General features: G+C 42.8%; 2 protein-coding genes across 2 annotated transcripts in view; one reads left to right on the top strand and one right to left on the bottom strand.

The window, feature by feature from the left end:
• Positions 1-27,125, top strand: part of CRYBA1 (crystallin beta A1) — a 426,252-nt gene that overhangs the window by 242,751 nt on the left and 156,376 nt on the right. The window lies entirely within an intron of this gene.
• LOC138672807 (gap junction delta-2 protein-like) lies at positions 21,750-24,746 on the bottom strand. The gene is made up of 2 exons (XM_069761200.1): positions 24,669-24,746; positions 21,750-22,816 (listed from the first exon to the last, which is right to left on the bottom strand). The coding sequence occupies exon 2, from the start codon at positions 22,806-22,808 to the stop codon at positions 21,750-21,752; it is 1,059 nt and encodes a 352-aa protein (XP_069617301.1). The 5' UTR covers positions 22,809-22,816; positions 24,669-24,746.

Below are 27,125 nucleotides of genomic sequence, written 5' to 3'. Positions count from 1 at the left end.
TTTAGACTAGATGGCAGCCCGATTCTAAAGAATCGGGAGTCTAGAATCCATATATACTTTATTTATTCAAATGTAAGAATAATACAATTAATAAATAATAGTAAGAAAGAACAAAAAATGGCTGCACTCACCAGCTCTTGACAATTCTTGTTATTTAAGGTACAGTTACACAGGATCCATGAACATGCTTATGAGGGGAGGGATGAAAGACATCAGACGACAACTTTGCGTGTTGTGGCAAATGCCACAACAACGGTTCTTTGCTTAAGAACAATAATGTAAATAATAAATAATATGTATCAATAACTATGTATATTGGTATGTTCTATGACATTTTAAAATATTTCATTATTATGTGGAAAGGCTCTTAGTACCCATACTGGCGCATACTTGTGTGCCCATCAGGTATTTTCACAGTAATTTTACATCTGATGGGTTGGTATGAAACGTTTTTAATCATCTCTTGGGCTTAGCTAAGCCTTCATTTTAAATAATTCTAATAGGTACAACAGAAATAAAAGCCTTTTTGTGTACCCAAATTTTTTGTGTTTATTTTTACAGAAGTGTAAAATTTAAGAAATCAACGTTCATAGTACACCGATGGGCTAATATAAGCATGCCCATCAACCACATCACGGTAGCCTTTGAACTGATGGGTCCTAACTAACTGATTCCTATTTCTTAATACTCAGACCTCTTTCACATCTGCATGTTTCTGATATTTGCAGAAGTAATGTTAAAAACAATACAACTTCCACACTTGGCACCAAAGAACTGACCTACAACACACTTTCAGCAAGTGCCATGCAATGTAGATGAAGCTTGGAGTTAACTTGCAGTAAATGCAGCAAACGCGGCTTCGGCAATTGCATTAAATGCAGCCACAACAAAAACACTGGTAAGTGGAGATTTTGTGGCGAAAACAGCAGAAACCACATGTGCCGCACCTGCCGCAAGTGAAGTACAAATTCCGTATACATTGCATGCAACTTACAGCAAGAGTGGCGTGGGTCAGCCCTTAGGCAGGAAGTGCAGAAATAGCCTTTTTTCCACCATAAATTCTCCAAATAGCAGAAAAATGTTGATGTGAAAGCAAAATCTCTATTCTTTCCCTATCTATCTAAAAATGTACCTATCTATATATCTATTTCTATGTACAGAACACACCTGAAGATAGAGATGTGTGTGAACAGCCATCCCACCCGTCTCTTACCTGTTCACAAAAACATCACCCTTTTTAAAAACAAAATGAAATCTCTCAGCAGCTATACTGCTGGAGCTTCAAATACAGGTTCCTATCACCAAATACAGGCATTTGAATGATACACATCTTACATCTTGTACTTAATGTGTGTTCTACTTACATCTTACGTGCGCCATCATAAGCTTTGGACTCTGTGTCATTAGTATACTTAACAGTGTCCATGCGCTTGCATCTATCCTCTGTACTCTTGTTAGCACGCTGTTTGCGCTTACGTGCGGCATCGGCGGCTTTTCGCTCTGCATTATTAGTATACTTTCTATCAGACCTAATCTTACGTGCGCCATCAGCAGCTTTGGGCTCTGTGTCATTAGTATCCTTACTATTAGAGCTCATGTTGGCTAAGCTAAACAGCTTTAAGCGTGGTGGTGGCAAACAACAGGTTAATAAGAGGCAGTGTCAGGTAGTAGGAAAATAGCCAGTTAATAATAGGCAATAGTTCTTTGCAGGAATGCAGATATTAATAAATAGGCAGTTTATATTGCAGAGAAATTGCTGGGCAATAATGGACAATGTCCTTATGTGGCAAATAATAGAGCAATATACCCAATGTGGCAAAGAAGAGGTTAATAAACGGCAGTCTCTCAGTATAACAGTCAGTGAATAATAGGCAGTATATGGAGAAAACACCAAACAAAAGTTCAAAATTGGTGTGAAAATGTCACTGAACCACTTCACAACTAAATATATATAGTTTTGGTAAATGGTATTATCATTTTTTTGACGAAATTCGGCAGCAGCTTGAAGAGCAACGTCACTGGGCCCGCCTCCACGCAGTAGAAACTTGCTGTGAGGTAAAAATTCAAAAATCACACCAAAATGGCGGGCGGAGTGTGTCACAGTACGGCACGTTTCTGATTGGTCGCTCGCAGCAGGCGGCAACCAATCAGACACTGGACACTGTTGACGTCACTTATCTCCGGACATTAGCTCCGGACATTAGCTCCGGACATTAGCTCCGGACATTAGCTCCGGACATTAGCTCCGGACAAAGCCACGGAAGTTGGCACAAATTGCAGGAAGTAGTATTCTAGGCAATTAATCTCCAGACATTAGCTCCGGACATTAGCTCCGGACATTAGCTCCGGACATTAGCTCCGGACAAAGCCACGGAAGTTGGCACAAATTGCAGGAAGTAGTATTCTAGGCAATTATATATTAGATATGGGTTCCGTTTTGTGCCATTTTTTATAACACAAGAAAAGGTATAGAACACATTGGGTTTTTTTTCCATTCTAAAAATTGAGATTTGCCCTCTGTATCAGCAGCATTAAAGATGCAGTAAATTATATAACTGCACTCTGCATGAGGAGCGACTGAGATGACAAAGTATGGTTCTCCATATAGTCATTATGTTGGGCGCTTTGTCATCTCATTGGAGGTCTACAAAGTCACCGCTACTGATGACAGTCAGCAGCGAGCGGGCTGCCCTATTGTAGCTTGTACTTGCTGGGTGCGAGTGCGTTGCTAGCAGAAGTGGTGCATGCCATTGCTCAGTAAAGTTGCTCATTGACTATGGTGAGGGCCCAAAACTTTACGCCTCTATAGAATTTGGCTCCGAGGACAACATACATTTTATCTGAATTGTAAAGTGCTACAGAATAAGTTGCTGCTGTATAAATAGAAATGGTTATAATCCTTCCCATGTGATTACACCCTTAGGGTCTGTTCACATGAATTTCGATGCAGATTTTACTAATTGAAATTGAATTAGGGCAGATTTTTTCTTGGATTTTGAGATCCTCTGCAATCTAAACCTATGAGTCAGAATGCATGACACGTGCTTTTATCATTTTCAAGATTTCATTCATAGGCCCCCACTCATCATTGCCTTCACACCTATTTTGTGTCCAATTTTGTGTGTTTTGCGCTTTTCTTTTTCTTTTCTAATTTATTATTCTAATTGCGCCTTTTTGCAGTCTATTTTATATGTGCTTGTCTGTGTTTTTTTTGTTTTGTTTTGTTTTCTGATTTGTGGACGAAGCTTAGTGATTCCAGATGATTTCACCTGTGTCATAAATTGTGACTTTAAAAAGTCGCAAAATTTGGCACATCTTCACTCTAATACCACCTTGATGTATTTTTGGGTATGCTAATATTTCCCCACAAATTTTGCAACTTATGGTGCTAATGTTCCAGAAATACAGTATATGTACTGTATTGTCACTGACCATTTACTCTCTACCCCAGACAAAGCGAAACGCGCATCCTTAGCTCCCTGCCACTATTGCTCCGCCCACACCTAGTCACTCAGGGAGACTGGATGCCGCCTCGGTGATGCCGCGTCAGCTTCCAGTTCTGGAAATGGACATGACATCACCGGACATTAGAGGCAGCCGCAGCCGGGGTTCACGTGATGGGGATGAGTAGACAGCAATAGCGCCGCTCACAGGCACATTTGGAAATGCAAGGTATTTGAAGAAAGCCTTAGGCTAGGTTCACACTTTGTTCGGTGTCTCCGTTAAACGGACTACGTTACAGCGCGGCATAACGCGGTGTAATGTAGTCCGTTAACGCCGCCATTGAATGCAATGTCGGATGCATCGCTAGGGCACGCCCACAATGGGCGTGCGCTAGCGATGTGCCGTCATTGAGTGACGGACCCGAGACGCAGGCTGCAGCTTTTCCGGGTCCGTCACTGCTAGCGCAGATGAAGCTAGCAGATGCTCCATCTGCGCTAGCGCTGTGCCAAAGTCAGCACTTGCGTTAGCGCAGTCCGTTCAACGTATGCGTTGAACGGACTGCACTAACGCAGTGTGAACCCAGCCTTATTTCCAATGTTTATATCGATCTGCCCACTACACATTGTAGTGGACAACCTCTTTAATGATTGTCTTGATGCACTGCCCTGTACTATAACTCCCAGTAGACATTGCTCTTCTCTGCATCATAGGGAAGGAGGCGCAGCAGAGGAAGGGACTGATTCCAGCCTGAGCAGATTGGAGAAGAAGGGTGGAGCAATGTGTGCAATCCGCCATGTCAGACATGTGAGAGTTTGCTCCTGGAGAGCAGGGGGCAGAGGCACAGAGTGAGTATTAGGCTGCCGTCACACTAGCAGTATTTGGTCAGTATTTTACCTCAGTATTTGTAAGCCAAAACCAGGAGTGGGTGATAAATACAGAAGTGGTGACGTGTTTCTATTATACTTTTCCGCTGATTGTTCCACTCCTGGTTTTGGCTTACAAATACTGATGTAAAATACTGACCAAATACTGCTAGTGTGACGGCAGCCTTAATCATCCAGTTACTCAGCGTGTGAGGGGAGAAGATAATCCTGCAGCCAAACCACATCTGCAGACCGGCCAGGTTTCCAGAAGATGTCCATCGCCGCCTGGCTTAACTGTTGTGAATTCCGCTCTTGGGCTTCCTCCGGTGGTTGTAAGTGGCACTTTTGTGAGTTCTGCTCTTGGGCTCCCTCCGGTGGTTTTAAGTGGTATGGCTGCTCCTTGGATTTAGCAGTCTGCAGCTGCTTCCACTGATTGTCTTTCTGCTCGGCTATTTATGCCTGGCTCTTCCCTTCAGCCAGTGCCACTTGTCAATGGTTCCTGGTTGGATTCACATCTCTCTTGGATTTCCCTGATATCCTGACCAGTTCAGCAAAGTTAAGTCCTTGCTTGCTCTTTTCTGTCCACAGGTTGTGGACTTATTTGTTCTGTGCTTTCTATGTTTTGTCCAGCTTGTCAATATGGATATATTCGGTTAAGCTGGAAGCTCTGGGAAGCAGATTTACCCTCCACACCTTTAGTCAGGTGTGGAGATTTTTGTAAACTCTGTGTGGATTTTTTGTACTTTTTAATACTGACCGCACAGTATTCTATCCTGTCCAATCTAGCTAGCTAGACTGGCCTCCTGTGCTACATCCTGGTTTCATTCTGTGTATGTCTTTTCCCTCTCCACTCACAGTCATTACTTGTGGGGGGCTATCTATCCTTTGGGGATTTTCTCTGAGGCAAGATAGCTTTCCTGTTTCTATCTTTAGGGGTAGTTAGTTCTCAGGCTGTGACGAGGTGCCTAGAGAGTGACAGGAGCATCCCACGGCTACTTCTAGTGTTGTGTTGAGCTTAGGGACTGCGGTCAGTACAGGTACCACCTCCTTCAGAGCTCGTCCCATGTTGCTCCTAAACCACCAGTTCATAACACTTAACTAAGGGAACGAGTCTACAATCCATCCCTTGTGTCTGAAGCACCTGGACACTGCAGCCCCAAGCTGGATCCCTGTGTGACCCCAAACCTGCTACATCAAGGAGTGAGTAACTATTGCTGGGACATGTGGTTCCACTGTTGCGTTAATAAGAGAACTGTTCCTGAAGAAATCTTCTTCCTACTGTATTATGTGCACCAACGGCTTCTGCAAAGCGCGCCAACAATCAAAGCAACTGGGCCCCATCATTGGACTGTGTTACTGGCATTGCTGCAGACATTGTTGGGTGCTATTAGTTAGGAGTGTGTCTGCTGTCTCTTAAAGGGGAAGTGGCATCATTAACATTCAGACATACTGCAAAGCACATTTTAAACCTGTACCACAGATTGTGTGATATTATATGTTTTGCTGGTCCTTGTTATACCCTCTGAATTTAACACTATTTATTCCTCCTTGAATAAACCTGTTAGTTGTTTCCACCTCATCTCTTGTGAGTGTGTACGGAGAGTGGACAGGTGTTTCCTGAGTCGACGCCTAGCAGAAAAGTAAGTCCCTCCTACATCCCAATACAGCTCCCACCAAGATTCAGGAGGAGGTACTGCGCCATATTCTGGTGAGAACTACCGGACACCCAGCTCCCAGAGGTGGCTTAAAGGGGTTTTGCACAACTATTTAATTTAATACAGTATTATCGGGATTTTACCTTTCCAGAGACTAAACATGGCATGGATAGCCTCATCCATCTGTCTGATATTAAGTTGGAGGGGTTAGAATGGCTTATGGTGATGTAAGTGAATGTATTATATTCGTCCCTTTGCTACAATTCTGAAAATATATCTCTCATAAGTAGCAGATCGATGCAAACCCCAATATTCATCACTGACCAGTGGCTCCAAACTGTCTCAGACAAGTCCTTTGAACAGAGAAAGCTCTTGTCTGAGAAGTGTACTTCTCCTCCTTTGTGTAAACAGATCCTAGGCTAAAGTGTCTCGTTCTTAGAGCAGATAATTACCCGGTCACTGCAGGAGGTCCCTACTTTAATGGAGGTCGAAGTGTAAGCTCCTTCTTACTTCTTACTTACATTTGTTATAATATGTTTCTCGCTTCCCCAGTTCTAGCTGATCCTATATGTTCAATGTGAAGGTGATATGTCTCCTCTCCGGAGATGTTTTTATGGATTTAAATTTTTCTCTATGACAAATATTTTTTCCGTAAAAATGCACAGAAAAAGCAAAACTTTTAACATACCACACACAACTTGTAAATCATTGATTTTGTATAGAACTGTTTAATGTGATATCATAAAATGTTAATTTAATTGACATATATCGGGGGAGGTAAATTCCATAAACTGAAATTTCCAAATATTATTTTGCAGTGAAAATTTAACAGCAGATTATAAGCTGACAATGACCCCAACATTCCGCCCATGATACCACAGATATATCTGCTGCTTGACTTGGCATTTCCTGCAGCTTCTCGCTTTTATCATCAGATCATTCTTGCCTGTAGGGTACGTGCATACAATCCGATTTTCAATCTGAGTGCTGTCTGTAAAGCAAGTGACCTCATATGGACAGCACTGGGCCAATGTTATGCAATAAAGCTGTTCAGATGGCAGTTTTTTCACGAGGACAAATTGTCAGCATGAAAAAAAAAATCAACAACTATGCAAGTCTAAAAAAAATCATATCCCATACGGATCAAATCGCATAACATCTGACTTTTACAGATACATGGCCATTATTAGCCTAGGAATTGGAAACTACATTTGGTCTTGTAAATTTGATTAACTGCTGATCTATAAAAAAAAGAATGCCATATGGATGACAATACAGATGAAAAGCAATTAACTGAAAAGGACATCAAATAATAATAATAAAAAATCCACAAATTCATTCATACTTTCCAATACCTGGTCAGTATTAGCTGTTATATGAAATACTATTCCAAATGTTAAGTGTAACTGTAATGACACAGAAAGTATGGAGGGCCCTCTGCTGGGCATAATTGGTATTGACCATTGTTTTATCTATCAATGTATTCTCCCCAAGTGGAATTAAACAGAATTAATAGGGTTGCATTTTTATAGCCATTTTATTGTTGTTATTCCTTGCCTGACCATGTATCCAACAAATCAAACAAACAGAATCATGGTTCCTTGTTTACTTTATTAAACCAGATGTCATTCACCCATATTAAGCAGAGAATATCATTGCAAATACATTACTTGTAGTAGAGATGGGCGACACTGGCCACAGGATAGGACACAAGTTTCTTACTTTCTGAGATCCCCGGCTTGGATTTTGATTGGCAAAGGCTGGCACGATGTCATCTATGTGTGCCACAATGTGGAAACATACAATAGATTGTATTGTGGGCACCACAATAAAAATAAACCAGGGTGCAACTTACTCCGCTGAAATGCAATGTATAAAGAAGAAAGAGCTGCCCTGAATTATAGTGCACACAACCAGAAATCAGAATGAAAAAGGCTTTATTAGAAACACAAAGTGCCAAAACAAGTGAAAAACAATTAAAAAAACATACCCACATACAATGACAAAAAAGACGGGAAAGGACAAAAATGGCCCCAAATAGGAAATATATCTAATACCAATGAAACTTGTTAAGAACGGTAGGGTTACCACAAATTGGACATTGCAGATGAGTACATTTAAATAGGCAATAGATTAATTTTTATGCGCTTGGTCTGGCAGGGACACAAGGTTCCACAGCTGGTATTGGGGTTTACATGTGCTTGATTAGCTGCTATTTTTCTACCTTCGTCATGGATTGTACAATCTAGCAATCATATGCTGTTTATCAAATTCTATTTCTGTGTATTTTCATTTATACGCTTATATTTAAAAACATTCACTCATAAGGAATGTTGATATTGGTTATATAAATATTTACTAATCATATTAACCCCTTAACGACCGCCGATACGCCTTTTAATGGCAGCACTTAAGGGTACTTATGCCTCAGCGCCGCTTTTTAACGCCGCTGAGAAATAAATGTATAGTGCCCCTCCGAGTCGGAATTTCTCCTGGGTCTCCGTTATCGGGACTAGCTGAGACCCCAGAGAACATAATTCGGGTCAGTTTTTACCGACCCCAGTGTTGTGATCACCATTATTAATGGAATAACAGTGACTGCAAAATAAAATCCGATTTCTCATTTAATTTCTGTCTCCTTTGATGTGATTGCACATCAGAGGACAGAGAAATGGGGTCACCAATCCCCCCCAGTACTTCCAGTGTCCCTTCAACCCCCCCCCCCCATGAAGTCTCCCGGGAAGAAAATGGCAGGCACATGCGCAGTGCGCCCGCAGAGATCTGCTGGCCAGCCCCCAGCAACAATAGGACATTTTTCCTATTGGTTCATTTTGATCACTGTGATAGACCCTATCACAGGGATCAAAATTAAAACAAGTACGGTATATCAAACCACCCTTTATCATCCCCTTAGTTAGGTAAAAATTATAAAATAAAAAAAATGTATTTATTTCCATTTTTCCATTAGGGCTAGAATTGGGCTAGATGTTAAAGTTGGGCTAAAGTTAAAGTTGGGCTAAAGTTAGGGTTGGGCTAAAGTTAGGGTTAGGGTTGGGCTAGAGTAGGGTTGGGCTAAAGTTAGAGTAGGGCTAAAGTTAGGGTTGGGCTAAAGTTAGGGTTAGGGTTGGGCTAGAGTAGGGTTGGGCTAAAGTTAGGGTTGAGGCTAGGGTTAGGGTTGCGCTAAAGTTAGGGTTTGGCCATGGTTAGAGTTGTAGTTATGGTTGCAATTACGGTTATGGTTGGGATTAGGGTTAGGGGTTTGTTAGAGTTAGGTTTGTGGTTAGAGTTAAGGATAGGATAGGATTGGGATTAGGGGTGTATTGGGGTTAGGGTTGGAGTTAGAATTTGGGGGGTTCCACTGTTTAGGTACATCAGGGGGTCTCCAAATGCGACATGGCGCCACCATTGATTCCAGCCAATTTTGCGTTCAAAAAGTCAAACGGTGCTCCCTCCATTCTGAGCTCTGCCATGCACGCAAACAGTGGCTTTCCCCAAATATGGGGTTTTGATGTACTCGGGAGAAATTGCACAACAAATTTTGTGGTCCATTTTCCCCTGATACCCTTGTGAAAAAAAATTGTTTCCAAAGTACATTTTTTGTGAAAAAAGTAAAATGTTCATTTTTTCCTTTCACATTGCTTTAGTTCTCGTGAAGCACCTGAAGATTAATAAACTTTCTGAATGTGGTTTTGCGCACCTTGAGGGGTGTAGTTTTAGAATGGTGTCAATTTTGGGTATTTTCTGTTCTATTGACCCCCCAAAACCACTTCAAATGTGAGGTGGTCCCTAAAAAAAATTATTTTGTAAATTTTGTTAGAAAAATAAAAAATTGCTGGTCAACTTTTAACCCTTATAACGTCCTAAAAAAAAAGAAAAGATTTTTCCAAAATTGTGCTGATGTAAAGTAGACATGTGGGAAATGTTATTTATTAACTGCCTTATATTCTCGAGTATAAGCCAAGATTTTCAGCCCCAAAAAATGGTCTGAAAGTGCCCCTACCGGCTTATACGCGAGTCATGGAAGGCGGGGGGGTTGGCAGGTGAGGTGGAGCGACGCCTGTCAAATACTCACCTGCTCTCAGCGATCCTGGCGCGGTCCACGCATGTCCCACGGTCTTTGGGCATGGCAGCTTATTCCCTTGTTCAGCGGTCACAGGTACCGCTCATTACAGTAATGAATATGGACTCCACTCCCATAGGGGTGGAGCCGCATATTCATTACTGTAATGAGCGGTGCCACGTGACCGCTCACTACAGGAAGAAGCTGCCGCTCCCGGAGACGTGAGACATGCAGGGACCGCGCCGGGAGCAGGTGAATATGTGATATTCACCTTTCCACGTTCCAATGATGCTCCGTCTTCTGCGTCCTCTGCAGTGACTGTTCAGGTCAGAGGGCGCGATGACGTATTAGTGTGCGCGCCGCCCTCTGCGTGAACAGTCAGTGCGGAGAGACGGGACGCTGAGGAGCAGCGGGCAGCAACGAGAGGTGAATATGTCATTTTTTTTAGTGCAGCAGCAGCATTACATGTGGCACAATGCTATATGGAGCGTCTATGGGGCCATAAAGAACTGCATGGAGCCTTATATTGGGCATCTATGGGGCCATAACTGTATGGAGCATTATATGGGGCCATAAAGAACTGCATGGAGCATTATATGAGGCATCTATGGGGCCATAACTGCATGGAGCATTATATGGGGCATCTATGGGGCCATAAAGAACTGCATGGAGCATTATATGGAGCATTACATGGGGCCATAAAGAACTGCATGGAGCATTATATGGGGCATCTATGGGGCCATAAAGAACTGCATAGAGCATTATATGGGGCATCTATGGGGCCATAAAGAACTGCATGGAGCATTATATGGGGCATCTATGGGGCCATAAAGAACTGCATGGAGCATTATATGGAGCATCTATGGGGCCATAACTGCATGGAGCATTAACAGTAACAAGAAGTAACAGAGTCTGTTTATACCACTATATAGTATCGTCATATCTAGCTGCAGGTGCTTTCCTGAACGGTGGATCCCGGGTTGTGAACGCACCAATTACCTCTAATAAATATATATTCGGTGCATTCCGCCAACCCTAACATGCAGTTTGGGCATACAACGCTACATGTAGTAATTTTAGAGGCATCAATTTGCCGCCTAGAAACGTATGCGGTTGTTAGCGGAGGGAATGCGGCAAAAAACGCATTGCGTCTATGTGAACGCATGCGGCCGCAAGCACATGCGTTTGGTTGTGTTTGTGAACACATGCGTTGCACCAGAGAAAATCATGTCTAGACACTAATTAGCCACCCCCCACATACAAGCTGATAAAGGGAGGGAGTGGACAATTGCAGGTCACTACTCAGCAGACAGAGAAGCAGAGCAGACAGACAAAAGCACCTTGGAGGAAACAAGACTCTGAACAATGTGAGTATATCCTAGCCAATGCCTTTATTTTCTATTTTCTGTCTCTACATGTCCTAATTTCAGCCATTTCTTTCTTTCTGCATGCATCAGAATGTCATCTTCTTCTGATGAGGAGCAACGTCCTGGGCCTTCTCAAGCAGAACATGTCAGTGAAGTGAGTACTCAACTCCTCAGATTGGTAAGTATTCACTGTCACATCTACACATGTGACAATTTTTTTTAACTTTTTTTAGAGCACTTCTTCCACTGCAGCAGAGGGTGAGCAGGAGCAGAGGCAGCATGTAAGTATACCTGACTGACTGTTTACTGTATCCTCACTTTAGTATTCTTGAATCTTCCTTTCTTTTACTTTCCTCTTTCTTTATATTTTTCTTCTGGACTCCTTTTTTATCTTGACTTTCATTATTCATGCAATTTCTCAGCCTCTGTTTTCTTTCTTTTCCCTATGTTAATGTATCCAACATTATTGTCTTCATTTATTTTTTAGGTTGCAGAACGGGATGAGGACCTCATTGATAATGATATCCTCATCTCCCTGGTCCATGAGCGAGTCCCGTTGTGGGACACCCGGGTTCCACAGCATTCGGACAACGTGACGATCCGGCGGCTATGGAATGAGGTGGCCAAAGCAATGTGGGATGGCTGGGACAACACCCCGAATTGGGTCCGAAATGCATTTTGTAAGTATTGCAATGCAGTGTGAAGCAGCAGAGACCTTGGCCGTGCTCACACAACTGTGTGTGATGAGAGAAACTCTCAGGAGTTTCTCTCATCACACACAGTTGTGTGAGCACGGCCAAAAGTCCATTGTCGAACCATTATTTTTTGTTTTTTCAACAGTGCTCAAAGTCAAAACACGTTGGCGTTCAATGAAGGACAGCTTCAACAAGAACCTGCATCAAGAGAGCCGTGTTCCCAGTGGTTCTGGAGCAAGGATCCGAAAGTATAAATACCACCGCATTCTGTCATTTTTAAGACCGGTCCTTGCCCAGAGAACGTAAGTATTTTTCCTGTGTATTAGGTTGTGTTGTGTTGTATTGCCATAATCTGTATGTTTCTATTCTACAGGAGTTGGCTTTTTTTAGTTTTTGGTATAAATTTTTCTTCCCTTTTTTCACAGCACATGGACCAGCACTGTTGACCCAGGTTCTGGAGCGGTCCTTCATCAGACAGCCACAGACCCGTCCCAGCCATCCTGCAGCGCTGCAGCAAGTGGCCCTGCCACACTAACTGGTGACCAGGAAGCTGGTCCATCAGGTCTTCCCCTTTCCCAGTCCTCTGCCCCTTTTTTTGGCTCCTCCCGGCAGCGGCAGAGGGCATCGGACAGGTCACTCATGCCCGAGTTTTTGCACTTGAGCTTGGTTTTTCATGATGGACTAAAGGCTTTGGGTGACCGACTGGATACTGCCATTAGCCATATGAATACACGTATCCAGGAGGTCACCAAAAGCCTTGACCAAGTAAAAGCCGACCTTCAGGGGCCAGCACATCATTTTTCTGACCAAATTGAACAAGGCATGTCGGAACACCTTACTCTTGATCTCCAGCTTAGTGTCATGCAGGCCTGCAATGTTGCTTACGTGCAGCCTTTGCAGCAGAGTCGGTATTTTCAGCAGACAGTGGCAGCATATCCACCTGTGCCTACACTGTCACTCTTTACCTCAATGCCGACCTCTGCTGCATAGCACTGCCGGACACCACTACAGCACCACCACCATGCCGAGTGCTGTTGGGCAGCCCACCGCCACCACCATGACAACTGCTGCTCCTGCTTGGACAACCTCCACTGTCGCCACCATGCAGCAGCAGGACTCTGGCATGGCCTTCCGCTCCACAACCACCACATTGTAGCAGGACCCAGGCATGGCCTTCCGCTCTACCACCACCACGATGCAGCAGAACCCAGGCTTGGCCTTCCGCTCTCTGAGCACAATGGACCCTGGCATGGCCTTCCGCTCTACGAGCACGATGCAGCAGGATCCAGGCTTGGCCTTCCGCTCTTCCACCACCACGATGCAGCAGAACCCAGGCTTGGCCTTCCGCTCTCTGAGCACAATGGACCCTGGCATGGCCTTCCGCTCTACGAGCACTATGGACTCTGATATGGCTGCCCACTCTACGAGCACAATGGACCCTGGCATGGCCTTCCACTGTGATATGGCTGCACGCTCTACGAGCACTATGGACTCTGGCATGGCTGCACGCTCTATGAGCACTATGGACTCTGGCATGGCTGCACGCTCTACGAGCACTATGGTCTCTGGCATGGCTGCACGCTCTACAAGCACAGTGCAACCGGACCTTGACAGGTCACCCACCACGACCATGCCGCGACAAATGAGTCCACTGAGGCTTCCCAGAACACGTAGATCCCAGAAAGAGAAAAAAAAAATAAAAAAATGCATACTATCAGTATTCCTCCCCCCTCACCTCCCAGTGTGTCTGTAATGTCAGGTTTGTCTCACCCTTCCAGTGCATCTCAGGCCTCTCATGTGTCAAGCCCCATCCCCGAACTACCAGACCCCACTAGATTAATTGCCCCTTCTCCTGCCACCCCTGCGTCGTCCACACTTAGCCAGGCCTCACAGCTACACACCCCCAATTTCCATCACTCTACCCCAAGCAGGCACAGTTAAATAAATATTTTGTTTGTATTAAAATGAATACTATTGTTTTTTGCCCCCAATTATGTGTGGTTAATTGTGTATTTCGCCGCCGGCAACACACACCGTGTGCCAAATAAAACACTGCGCCGCACACTTTATTTTTTGGCCACATCATAGCTCCAGTAGTTAGCAAGTACAACACTGCAGCTTTGTGTGTCTTTAGTATAGAGATATGAGGTGGGCCAAAAAATTTATACTGGTATTTTCGCCATAATCTCTTCGTTCTGCTTAGTCTGTGACTAGTGTTGCAGACTGAAGAGAAAATGGTGGCAATACAATGCAGAACTATACTCAACAGGTCATGTGTCCAAAAACTTATTAGTTAGGACACCCTGACCTGGTGAGTAGAGAACTGCCTTGTATAACCTCCATTTTCTCTTCTGTGTACGTAATCTATTTCACACAAAGTGAAGGGACGATGGCGGTCATACAAGGCATATCTATGCTCACCTGCACAGGTGACAGAAATAGTGAATTCATGAGGCTGTTATATGTGCATCATGAATTCATTATTTCTGACACCTGACTTGATGAGTATAGATCTGTTTTGTATTAAACAACCATCGTGTCTTCAGTCTGCGTCCAATAGATACTGCAGAACAGAATCAGGACGCAATGACGTCAACAACCTTACCACTAGCAATCTGGCTGCCGTCACACTAGCAGTATGTGGTCAATATTTTACATCAGTATTTTTTAAGCCAAAACCAAGAGTGGAACAATTAGAGGAAAAGTATAATAGAAACATATTTACCACTTCTGCATTTATCACCCACTCCTGGTTTTGGCTTACAAATACTGATATAAAACACTGACCAAATACTGCTAGTGTGATGGCAGCCTTGGTTTGTAGAGGAAATACATAGGAGACATGGTCAAGATACCAAAAAATAAAGTTTATTAACAACAAATATTAGTAACATTTAAAAAAATAACTGGTACAGACCAAATCCCAACAGGACATTTACACAACATTGTCCTGCCATGACACACGTCCAATATCAGAATCAAAAAAGGCAGCAAATTGGTCCCGCATGTGGCCAACTTTAGCAGTTGACCGCAGCGGGTGATGCTGGTAATCTGGCATTGGGTTTCCAACTGGTTCATCCAGTTCAATGTTGGGTCGCTTCTTAGCCATTATGTAACTGTGGAGAACCACACAGAATGCACCATTTTGAGACTAGAATCCCAAAGGTACACTCTACTGTTCTTCGGGCCCTGGTCAGTCTGTAGTTAAAGATCCTTTAGTGTGGTTCAAGTCCCAACTGGAATATGGCTTCAGTAGGTTTTCACACATCTGAAAGGCCTCATCCCCAACCATAACAAATGGCATCGGTGGACCTTGAGTGTTGGGGAGAGGTCGTGGCAGTAGAAAATTAAAATTTTTGCCATACACACGGCGCCCCATATCCGAGTTCTTGAAACTCTGGGAATCGCTGCTACGGCCAATAGCTCCAATGTCCACGGCGATGAAGCGAGAGTCCGCATCTGCTATTGCCATGAGCACAACAGAAAAACATTTTTTATAGTTGATGTACTCCGATCCTGTTCTGCCTGGTTTGATAATGCGGATGTGCTTTCCATCCACCGCTCCCAAACAGTTGGGGAAATCACACACACACTCCAGAATTTTTCAGCAATTTCAATCCACATGTCCGCGGTGGGTAGGGGTATAAACTCATCCCGGAGAACATTCTACAAAGCCCAGCAGGTGTCCGCAACTATTCCGGACAGGGTGGAAATTCCAAGCCGGTATTGGAAGTGGAGGGATGATAAACTCTCTCCGGTTGCCAGAAATCTGGAAGAAAATAAATTAAAAAAAAATTACAATCAATTCTATTTATGGTGTTGTTCTGCTAAAGACATAAAGGAAAATACAAAGAATACATGTCAGAACACCCAAAATTAGCACTGGCATTTGTTTAGAATTGTTACCTACCTTAATGTAACCAGCAGACGTTCCTCTGGTGGAATCGCTCTACGGAGCTGGGTGTCCTGTCTCCTTGGACACGAGCAAGCAAATCCCGGAAAGAGTCTTGCGACATCCTTGTATATTCCTGGAATTTGTCTGGGTTGGCATAAAGCTCGCCATACAGCGTGTGATAGGCTCCACGGCTCTCACGTAGTTCGATAATGGGGTGTCACCAAAAACGCCTACGCCGTGTCCTTCTCCATCTTTCGCTATTTCTGTGTTGCTCCCAAGCAAACGCACAGGCAAGAAACAGCTTGATGCTTAAATCCAGGTTGAAATAAAAGCTCTCCATGCGAAGATCCATCACGACACAGGATAAAGTAGCACCATGTTAAGATTTCAGCAGTCCTGGGGTCTATTTATAGATATCCCATAATACACGCCCTCTGTAGTCCCATTGGCGGTGTCTGGTTATCTAGATTTTTCTCCTGTAAAATTTTCCACCATGCGCACAAAAAACGCAAACGCATGACAAAACGCATGGAAAAGCATGAAAACGCGGCGTTTTATTAACCGCATGCGTTCCCGCATGCGTCTAAAAAACGCTGCGGATTCGAACGCAAATGTGAAACTAGCCTTAGATATATTTCCTATTTGGGCCATTTTTGTCCTTTCTTGCCGTTTTTGTCATTGTATGTGGGTATGTTTTTTAATTGTTTTTAACTTGTTTTGGCACTTCGTGTTTCTAATAAAGCCTTTTTTATTCTTATTTCTGGTTGTTTGCACTATAATTCAGCTTTTTCCTCTTTATGCACCAAAATGTGCATATCTTACTATCAAACTTCAGAGCTGCATTCACAATATCTGCACAGAGCTTGCTGTGGTGATTTTGCATTTCAAAAAATGTATACTGTAAAGTACGTAAATGTACAAAACTACTGTTTTATTAAATTATATGAGCAAAGCTATAAACTTGCTGTAACGCTAGTCACTTGCACAGCCACGCCGTGAATCAGAATGGTCAAGGAGTCCAAGGTCAAAAGCCAGGAGGGTACTGTCAGGGATCCCGGGTGTAACTATTGCTGGGAGACTACTCACCGCTAGTGTTGAGCGATACCGTCCGATACTTGAAAGTATCGGTATCGGATAGTATCGGCCGATACCCGAAAAGTATCGGATATCGCCGATACCGATATCCGATACCAATACAAGTCAATGGTACACCAAGTATCGGAAGGTATCCTGATGGTTCCCAGGGTCTGAAGGAGAGGAAACTCTCCTTCAGGCCCTGGGATCCATATTAATGTGTAAAATAAAGAATTAAAATAAAAAATATTGATATATTCACCTCTCCGGCGGCCCCTGGACATCACCGCGGGTAACCGGCAGGCTTCTTTGTTTAAAATGAGCGCGTTTATGACCTCAGAATGACGTCGCGGCTTCTGATTGGTCGCGTGCCGCTCATGTGACCGCCACGCGACCAATCAGAAGCCGCAACGTCATTCGCAGGTCCTAAATTCCTAGAATGAGGAGTTTAGTGCCTGAGATTGACGTCGCGGCTTGTGATTGGTCGCGTGGCGGTCACATGAGCGGCACGCGACCAATCAGAAGCTGCGACGTCATTCTCAGGTCCTAAACGCGCTCATTTTAAACAAAGAAGCCTGCCGGTTACCAGCGGTGATGTCCAGGGGCCGCCGGAGAGGTGAATATATCAATATTTTTTATTTTAATTCTTTATTTTACACATCACTATGGATCCGATACTGATTCCCGATACCACAAAAGTATCGGAACTCGGTATCGGAATTCCGATACCGCAAGTATCGGCCGATACCCGATACTTGCGGTATCGGAATGCTCAACACTACCGCAGTAAGGGAGCCCAGAGCAGACTGGTGGAGATCTCACCGGGTAGCAAGCAGGACCTGAACCATGAGACAGAGGGGGAGTGGCCAGGGACAGAGCCAGGCACTGTGGTGCAAATGAAGCGAACGACACCGGAGAGTAGTGAAACGTGCCGAGGTCAATATCCGGGAGATAAGCGAGGTACAGGAGGGTGAGGCAAAAGGATAGTCAGGTAGAAGCCAGAGGTTAGAAAGCCGAGAGAATCAAACAGACCAGATCGAGCACGGAGAGCAAACAAACAACACAGTATGCACACGCACACCAGGGGGTCAGGCACAAAGACCAGCCCAGCGTGTGTATAAATATCCCTCCCAGATTGAAAAGGAGGCCACAACAATTAACCATAAGAGGGCAGGGCATTAACCCTGTCCAAACCAGGACAGGTACATCATAAACAGAAGGAAGAGACAAAAGCGTGGTCAGGTAACATTCCAAGGTCAGAGTACCGGGAGGATAACGGATCACAACAGCAGGGGTTAAACAGTTGGATGATCAGAACGAAATCCAAGCTCAAGCAGTAAATGATCAAGCATACAGAACTCAAGGCACAGGTAGCACAAACCCACTAGATGAATGTACATCTGACATTGGTCTGGGAGAAGCAGCTCAGTTAAGTAGAATGGCAATCACCTGGGATAGTGAACACTTGGAGACAGCCGACGCCTCTCAGTCACAGATTGGATAGTCAAGCTATCAATCAACATACTGACAGCTCAACATGCCCCTGGACCAGATTGGATGGCCAAGCTGTCAATCAAAGTACTGACAGCTTCAGCACGACCCTGTACCAGATTGGACGGCTGAGCTGTCAGTAACTGCATCCCAGACACTGAGGAGTGGAACCGTGACACTTGCCATCTGTTTCCAATAAGAACCTGCAAAGCTGTGATTGCTGCTCTGGAGTACAGTAGCATCAGGTGCAGACATATAATTGGTGGAACCGCACAGTGGCCCAATATATAAGGGAGCCCATTTCCAACTATAAATCCAGTGCAATTTTGATGAGCTACTGGTCTGCAAAGGGCCCATATGTTGTTCTTGCACAGGGGCCCTTTTCTGTCTGTGTTTGTTAGTGAGTAGCATATTTGGAAGGTTGTTAACCCTGAGTGCAAAATCTTCAACAGAGCCCCCAACTATCGCAGAATTTAATAATATCAATCTTCTCCTCTAGGTGAAAGTTACCTTTTGGGCCTCCCCAGGTTCCAGGGCCAGGTTTGACTGCAACCTCTGCACCCACTATAGTTATGGCCTGCTGGAGTATAAAACAGGCTGCAGGATCAGATCTAATAATGTTATCATAATTCCCTAAAATACAGTACCATAAAGATCATTAGGGTTCTGATCTCCAGGACCTCGTCCAAATTTAAACATTGCTAAACTTTTTAAATATATTCAATCTAAGCTGTGAATGGTGCACATGTGTGAGCATGACCAACAATTTTGATTAATTGAACTCTGAACTCACAGTGGTTCATAAGGCCAAAATAATATTTTTTTCTGATCTTGCTTGTTTCCGCAGCAGGTTGGTTGTGAACTACAGCAGACCAATTGTGGTCACTGGTGGCGGCAAAGCCTTTTATATCTTCTGTTCTTTAATGTACAGTTATGAAGCAGATTTCCAAATACGTCATCTGGTACCAGGGTGTATCGACCATCTATAAATATTATGGCATTTCACTAATATATTCCGTACCATAAGGATTGATAAAGATCTGATCTCTGTGACCTCTTCTAAACAAAAAAATGAAGGACAGATCTCAAGGAAATATGGCTGTGCTGCAGTTACCATAATATCGTTGGAAAAAACATTTCAGCAAAGCACTGACCTAGTACATTGTACTATACAGTATCGACTCCTGTAGATGTTTAAATGGGTTTTAACACATTTTGATTACACAGAAAGCTTAAAGTGTATTTGTTATTTGGATAAATATTTTAATATAAATGCTCCATCCTGTATAACAAAATGATTCTTGTGCTATTCTTTTACTTTTTAATCTACCGATTCTGCAAATATTTCTGCTACCTCTTGGAGCATAATAATGTATGCATGGCAGCTAGAACACAAATAAGTAGCAAATCTGGCTTACAATGGCTTTTTGAGAGTGAACACAGCTGTAATACAGTTTTCTTACTACACAAAGTACAAAAGTGGAGGAAAAAAATGATTAAATGCACTGCTAATGTGCTATATAAAACCACTTGAATACAGGTGAGGTGGAAAACATAAGACATTTGAAACAAGTCTAAGGGAAGAAGAAGTAAAAAAAAATAATTGCTTATAAAAAAAGGCATGGACAGATCCAGGTGTAATAAGTCCAGCAGGTTTCTTACTGTGTATCGTGTGCTGTAGATCCTGTAACACTCAGAGATGGGAGCAGAATTCATCCTGCTTGTCTGTAATTATAGACAGATCAGTCTTGGCAACAGGCAGTGGACAGCAACGAGACACTTGGTGGCCATAACTTTAGAGCAACTTTAAATTAGAGAACAACAATTTCGGTAACTTAAGTTTGTTGAAACAACAGTGACCATTGAATGTGAACACATGCATTTATTTGTCAAACACACACTGAGAAAGATTTATGTACGCCAGCTTTCTGTCATAAATATATTAAAAAATATGACATTTTGTTTGAATGCCATCTTTATGACGCCCCAGTGCCATTGTTTTTATTAACACATTTAAACGTGGGAAGGATTTCAAAATCACATCGAGCCTAGCCCAATTTGTAACATACCAGTTATCTAGTTCGAAAAGTAGGAGAAAAGAAGGACAGGAAATGTTTCACCAACAAAGTGTGCTCCCGATGATGGATCTGACTCGTCCTTGCCTTGCTGGGAAGACAGGTGTATCGATCGTACAATTCATCAGTATTAAACCACCACTCCAGCATTTTTTTAATCTCCGTTCTGGAGTGGTGCAACTAATCAAAGTTCACTGACCCTAGTATTATACTTACTAGCTGCCGTATTCAGCTTCTCCTGTCGCCACTGCTGTCAAGCGCCGCCATCTTATGACCACAACATATGACTGACCGGATTCAGACATAACAATCACAAACTCTCAGTGAAAGTCTGAGAGTCTCATGTCCCCATAAGACCCATTAATAAATAAAATGACAAGACACAATTATTGGTGGAATAAAATATGGCCGTGAGGTTTTATTTTGGGTAACATACAACTTGAACAAATACCAATAAATAAATTTCATAAGTTAAAAGTCCATATCCAAACTCATCCAGTAGCCAAATCCACCCAAGGAAGGGTGATTTTTACCCCACAAATAAAACCAAACGACAGTTAAACTGCTAACATAACGGGAGGGTGGGTGGGCTCTTCTCTCTTCAAGCGCCAGCGGAGTGACAGGCGCTGACAGGAACCTGGCTTATAAATCAGAAAAAAGACCGCCAAACGGCCTAAAACCAATCACAATGCAGAAAAAATGAGCGCACAAAAAACAGTAAAAACCGGTTTAAGCCACTTTACCATAAATAGAAACAGAACTTGACCTTCCAATGACCTTTGTTTACAAGTGTATGAGGTAATTTAGGTCTATGTGGACATGAGACCCCCGCCATATTGCATATGTTTGAGCGGGGGGGCAAACATTCTGGCTCTCATAGACTTACATTGAGCTGTGACTTCCGGCTCGCCCAGCAAACACTGAGTCAATCCAGCAGGTCACAACCAGCAGAACACCACTGACTGGAGAAGCGCCCATAAAGGATGAATACTATGGCTGGTGAGTATAATTCTGCGGGCAGGGAAATTTCCTTAGTCGCACCACTCCAGCACTGCAATAAAAAAAAAAACTGGAGTGGTGCTTTAACCTTTCTGAATGCAGTGATTTTTATTTTTTTTTAACTTTTTTTTTTACAGCCAGGACTTTTTTATTTTGGTTATTTTAGCTTTTTTACTGTGCTTAACATCTGGACTTGAGGTAGTATCATCTTTATCTTCATTAGTGAATGATATGGTACTTGTTAGCGGAGAAGATAGAAAACCGATCTTCTCTGGATTAAGACTTGAAGATGTCTTTAGGACAAACCGTTCTTGTATAGTGTCTTTTAAATGGATAAGTAAGTTGTTTTGTTCTGGGTGTAGCACCCTGGGCCTCTTCTTTTTCTTGCTCTTGAATTCAAAACAGCTGTTACAGGCAACTGCTAGAATCCGAAAAACATAGAACCAACCCAAGTAATGCAACTCAACAATATTAAGGGTAAAGCACCCGAGTCCGACTCCAAACATAAAGTTAAGAAAAACAGTCTTCTCAGTAGCTCTGGAGACAAAGCAATCAGTCGTTGTGGGACAAGGGTAGGTCTGGCACTGGAAAAGATGAGCTACTTCAAAACCATAAAGATAGTATTGTCCGACTAAGAACGCCAATTCCATAACTGACCTGAGGACCACATGAACAATGTAAATGATATGCATCTTGTCAAACACTGGAATAGGAACTTGGATGGGATCGCTAACAATGTTAGGCCTAAACCTGTCTTCTTTCCTGGGTAGATCTTTAACTTCTAAGAGCTCATCTGTTTTTACATTAGTCAATACATTTTCTCCAATTGATAGGCTTTGAAGAAGTTCCATGATATAGGCCCTTTCCAGTTCGGTTTTCTCATCTTTAGCAATTTTATGGAGGACGTAGATGATGTAGAAGATGGAAGGTGTGGACACCAAAACAATTTGAAATATCCAGAACCTAAGATGTGAGACAGGAGCAAAACTATCATAGCATACGTTGTTGCAGCCTGGTTGAAGAGTATTGCAGGTAAATTTAGACTGTTCATCTCCATACATAGCATCTCCCACCAGTGTTACTAAGAGAATTCTGAAAATGAGTAACATCGTCAGCCATATTTTCCCAATTACTGTTGAGTGGTTCTGCACTTCTGTTAAAAGACGTCCTAAGATCGACCAGTCACCCATTTTTCAACCTGTATAGTAAGAAATTACATACGGTAATATTAATTACTATGTGTACAAAATAAAATCAAGTGGAGATCGTTTCAAGTCAAGATAATAGAGAGTAAAAAAGCTCCTTAATAATTGTTCTTGTTGCATTTCACCTCTAAACTAAAATTGGCCATCCACAACATTCATTTGGCCAATATCTGTCTGTATCCCCGTATTCTTTATGTGAAAGCCATCTGCAGATATGAAAGCCTATGGTGCCTAATACTGACACACCATATCCTTACATGTAAAAGCCACTTCCGGATCGCGCAGAACGCAGTGTGACCCGGAGGAGTCTGCAGAGCAGTCAAGTCACTGAAGAAGGCGAGAACAATGATGCTAGACAGCTGAGGGCAGCAGCAGGTGAGTATATTAATAAACTCACACTCCATTACATCCACATACACACATTTAATAAAATACATGGGAGTGCTTCTTTAATTGTGTTGTTTGGGTTTTTTAATAAGAAGTATGGCATAAGCTTTAAATAATTGTGAATGGCACAAATGGAGCAGGTGTTTTTTTATTTTAAAAGATACATTTTTTTTTCTTAAAACGCGCTTTGACCTGTGGTCTTTCTGAATTCGAGGGTTTTTTTTAAACTCCTTATGTTTTGTGCTTTTTTTCTGTCATTTCCCCATTTGTCTTCTCTCTGTAGAGCAAGGATCTCCAACTTGTAGCTCGGGTGCCACAGAGCAGATCTGGATGCACATATACTGGTCTTAGGGGTTTGGCGATAATTTAAGTATGGTACGCTGGAGACCAGATGATGCGACCTGTCAGAGGAGGTGAAGATGGATTGGATGTGACAGTGTGGTGGGAGCGATTGATGCGAGAATACTGAATGGAGGTATTGTTTGAACTCCTGGATCTTGGTACACTGCTTCGGGGGGGATTTCTGTGGAAAAACTTTGGCCGTCATTATACCAGTAACGGAGTATGCCACTACTCTAAGGGCTTGTTTTCACTTGCGAGGAACACATCCGTGTCTCGCATGTGGAAACGAAGCTCTGGCGCCGGCACTGTGGAGCGGAGCGTGCGGCCGCATAGCAACACATGGAGCCGCACGCTCCGCTCCGGAGTGCCGGCGCCAGAGCTTCGTTTCCACATGCGAGACACGGAAGTGTTCCTCGCAAGTGAAAACAAGCCCTAAGGGGGGCAGGAGACGGATGTGGATCGCGACACTCTCTAAGAGATGAATGTTGCTCTCAAGGTCAGAAAGGTTTGGGACCACTAATGTAGAAGATACTTGTTAAAAGTAGAAAACGTGTGTGTTGCTGTACATAAATCATGCATCAAACACAGTTTATGTTCAAATAAAAATTATTTTTTCATTCAATATATTTAACAAAGGTCCTGCTTGCTTTAATACTGAGAGACTAAATATTGAATAGCGAATAAAGAGAAAAGTTTTATTTACAGCAAAATAAAGATTGTTATCTATGTGTTCAGGTGATTGGACAAACTAGTAAGTGTAGTGTACGGCTAGACCTATAGAGGTGAGTGCGCACCTAAATGAAACTTCATGCTTCGTTCTAAACTTTAAATACTGTCCTACTTTGGAGAGTTCATTCTCTGATTTTACATGACATGTAATCCTTTCTTTATAGTTGCAGAGAAAATAGATATTACAAAGGTAAATGAAGAAAAACGCCATAAAAATAATTAAATATTTAAAAATTCAAAAAAATCATGGTTTTTAAGAATTTCCAAAAACCAGGAAGGATTCCTATTAATGTTTTGTCCCTCTTTGTACGTTTTCTAAGTTTTCACCCCCTACAGGAAGAAACAGCACACAGTTCTGCTGAAGAGTGATATGTGTCACAGACTTACCGTATGGTGCGTGTGGTGAATAGGAGGCTCTCATAGGTGACAGTCACATCGTGCGGCTCCAGGTTAGATCAGTTTGGGTATGCCGGACTGTCGCTCTAGGCCACTGTTTGGAGATTAGGCTGACAGCACACATCCAAATTGTTTAGCACACTATAGGAGGACAAAAAGGTTTCATTTACAGTGAGTGACAAAGACATGGGGTCATTACCTCTTTTGCAGCTATTCTGCAACTCAGCACAACAGAACATGCCAGAAAAAGGCAAAGAAAAGAAGTGATGCGAATATTTTCCCCAGACCCATCACTGGATCTGAAGTGCAGGTATTGGGGCAGGCACACATTCGCAAGTAAACTTACACAATAGGATACTCATTGATTTCCAGCTGTCCAATGATAAAATTAGAGAATTAGATCAAAACACAAAAAGTATTAGTTACAAAATTAGATATTTGTCAGCTGCCAATATCCAAGCTGATCGGAATAGAATGCACTGCCAATATAATGTCTATATCAGATGTTCATTCTCCTGCAAAATTCCATTGTAAGTAGAATCTGTCTGCACTGGAGATAATGGAATCTGAAAAGATTAGAATCCGGCAAATCACGCAGATTTCATCTAGAAATTCAATTTGCATCTACGGTACTTTATTTGGACTGGTCCTCAGCACCTCTTTTCTCCTTCCCTTGTCGCGCGTTTAAGGTACCATCACACTCAGCAACGCTGCAGCGATATAGACAACGAGCCGATCGCTGGAGCGTCGCTGTTTAGGTCGCTGTAGAGACGTCAAACACAGCAGCTCCAGAACGATGCAGGAGCGATCCAGTGACGTAACGGCGACTCACTTATCATTCTCGCTGGTTGTTAGCTCCATGTAAAACATTGCTGGCATCGTTGCTTTTGCTGTCAAACATGACGAATCACGCCGACCTGACGACCAAATAAAGTTTGGGACTTCTAGCTCCGACCAGCGATATCACAGTGGGACCAGATCGCTGCTGCGTGTCAAACACAACGAGATCGCTATCCAGGACGCTGCAACGTCACGGATCATTGTCGTTCTCGTAAAGTTGCTGAGTGTGAAGGTACCTTTACTCTTTGGAACTTCACTCCATGCCGTGCGTTCCATCACTGACTAACTCTGACGTCACTCTGCTGACTTGGCATTGGGAGGACCCGGCACTTACAGCTCTGCTGACCCTCTTTCCCAGTCCATCACTCATAGTTTGCAGGTTGTGCCAGACATAAAGGGCCCAAATAATCAACGCTTTTATACCAGAATTCTGTAAAAAAGCGTTTTGAAGAGTTGCTCAGTTTTGGTGACTCAATGTTGCACTAAAATTGTCCAAGTTTTGTCATTCACATGCCATTTTGTCCAACTTAAACAAAGTGGGCACTGCTGTGGCAGAATGGAGGTGAGGTGAGCGCCATTCATCAAATTCATGACCACCACAAATTGTACTCCAGGAATAAAGTACATTTGTACATACAAAGAAAAAGCAACAACATACAAGGGAGGTGTAGGTATAAGAATGGCATAAGAGGAAATGTGTAAAATGGCAGGCTATACCATATGGTCAACTGAGCAGTACTATAAGTAGAATTTACCAATATAGTATTAAAAGTATATAAATCTAGCTAAACACACAGGAATAAGTAAGACAAAATACTGACCCCCACAGTATACGTGTCATGCCCCAGTCATGCATTTTCATCTGTTTTTTTTAATCAAGGTATTCTTTGTGAAAATGTATAATTCTATTATTTGAATGTTTATTGACACACTAAAAAATGCTGAAAAAAATAAAATGATTTGTCAACAGATTCACAAAAGCTCACAAACCTGGTCATCCAACACAGGACACATGTTGGACTGGTATATATCAATATACCTTTTTTTGTAATTTTATTGGAAGGTACAGCAGACTGTGTGTTCTTATATACAGTAAACAAGAAGTATAGTTTCTCCTTGCGGAGAGTGACATGTTTAGCATGTCAAGGTCAGTAGACTTAAATTCGCAATGCTCCCCAGGGAAATATGCAAATTGTCTCTTTAGAGTGAAGAGGACTAGAACTCTAGTGCCACCTATTGGAAGTAGCAATCCTAACAGTCAATGTCGACCCTTTAACGAGCCTTGTCACATGAATTAGGATAAAAGCCAAACCAGAATCTCAATTTGCAGACACTGTGTTTCGGGGCACTGCCCCTCGTCAGTGCAAAGTGGAGATCTGGTTTGGTACCCGAAACACAGTGTCTGCAAACTGAGATTCTGGTTTGGCTTTTATCCTAAGTCATGTGACAAGGCTCGTTAAAGGGTCAACATTGACTGCTAGGTTTGCTACTTCCATTTTCCGGCACTAGAGTTCTAGTCTTGCATATATACAGTAAATAAACAGCAATAGTACATGAAAATAATATAAGGTACTTAGCAAACATAATTTTTATACAAAAAAATATAAA

Source organism: Ranitomeya imitator, chromosome 3 (genome assembly GCF_032444005.1).
Source record: "Ranitomeya imitator isolate aRanImi1 chromosome 3, aRanImi1.pri, whole genome shotgun sequence".
Classification (NCBI taxonomy): Eukaryota; Metazoa; Chordata; class Amphibia; order Anura; family Dendrobatidae; genus Ranitomeya; species Ranitomeya imitator.
This window is presented reverse-complemented; position numbering and strand designations above follow the sequence as displayed.

Excerpts from the sequence above, each read along its gene's own strand:
- LOC138672807 (XM_069761200.1), bottom strand. The coding sequence starts at position 22,808 with ATGGGTGACTGGTCGATCTTAGGACGTCTTTTAACAGAAGTGCAGAAC.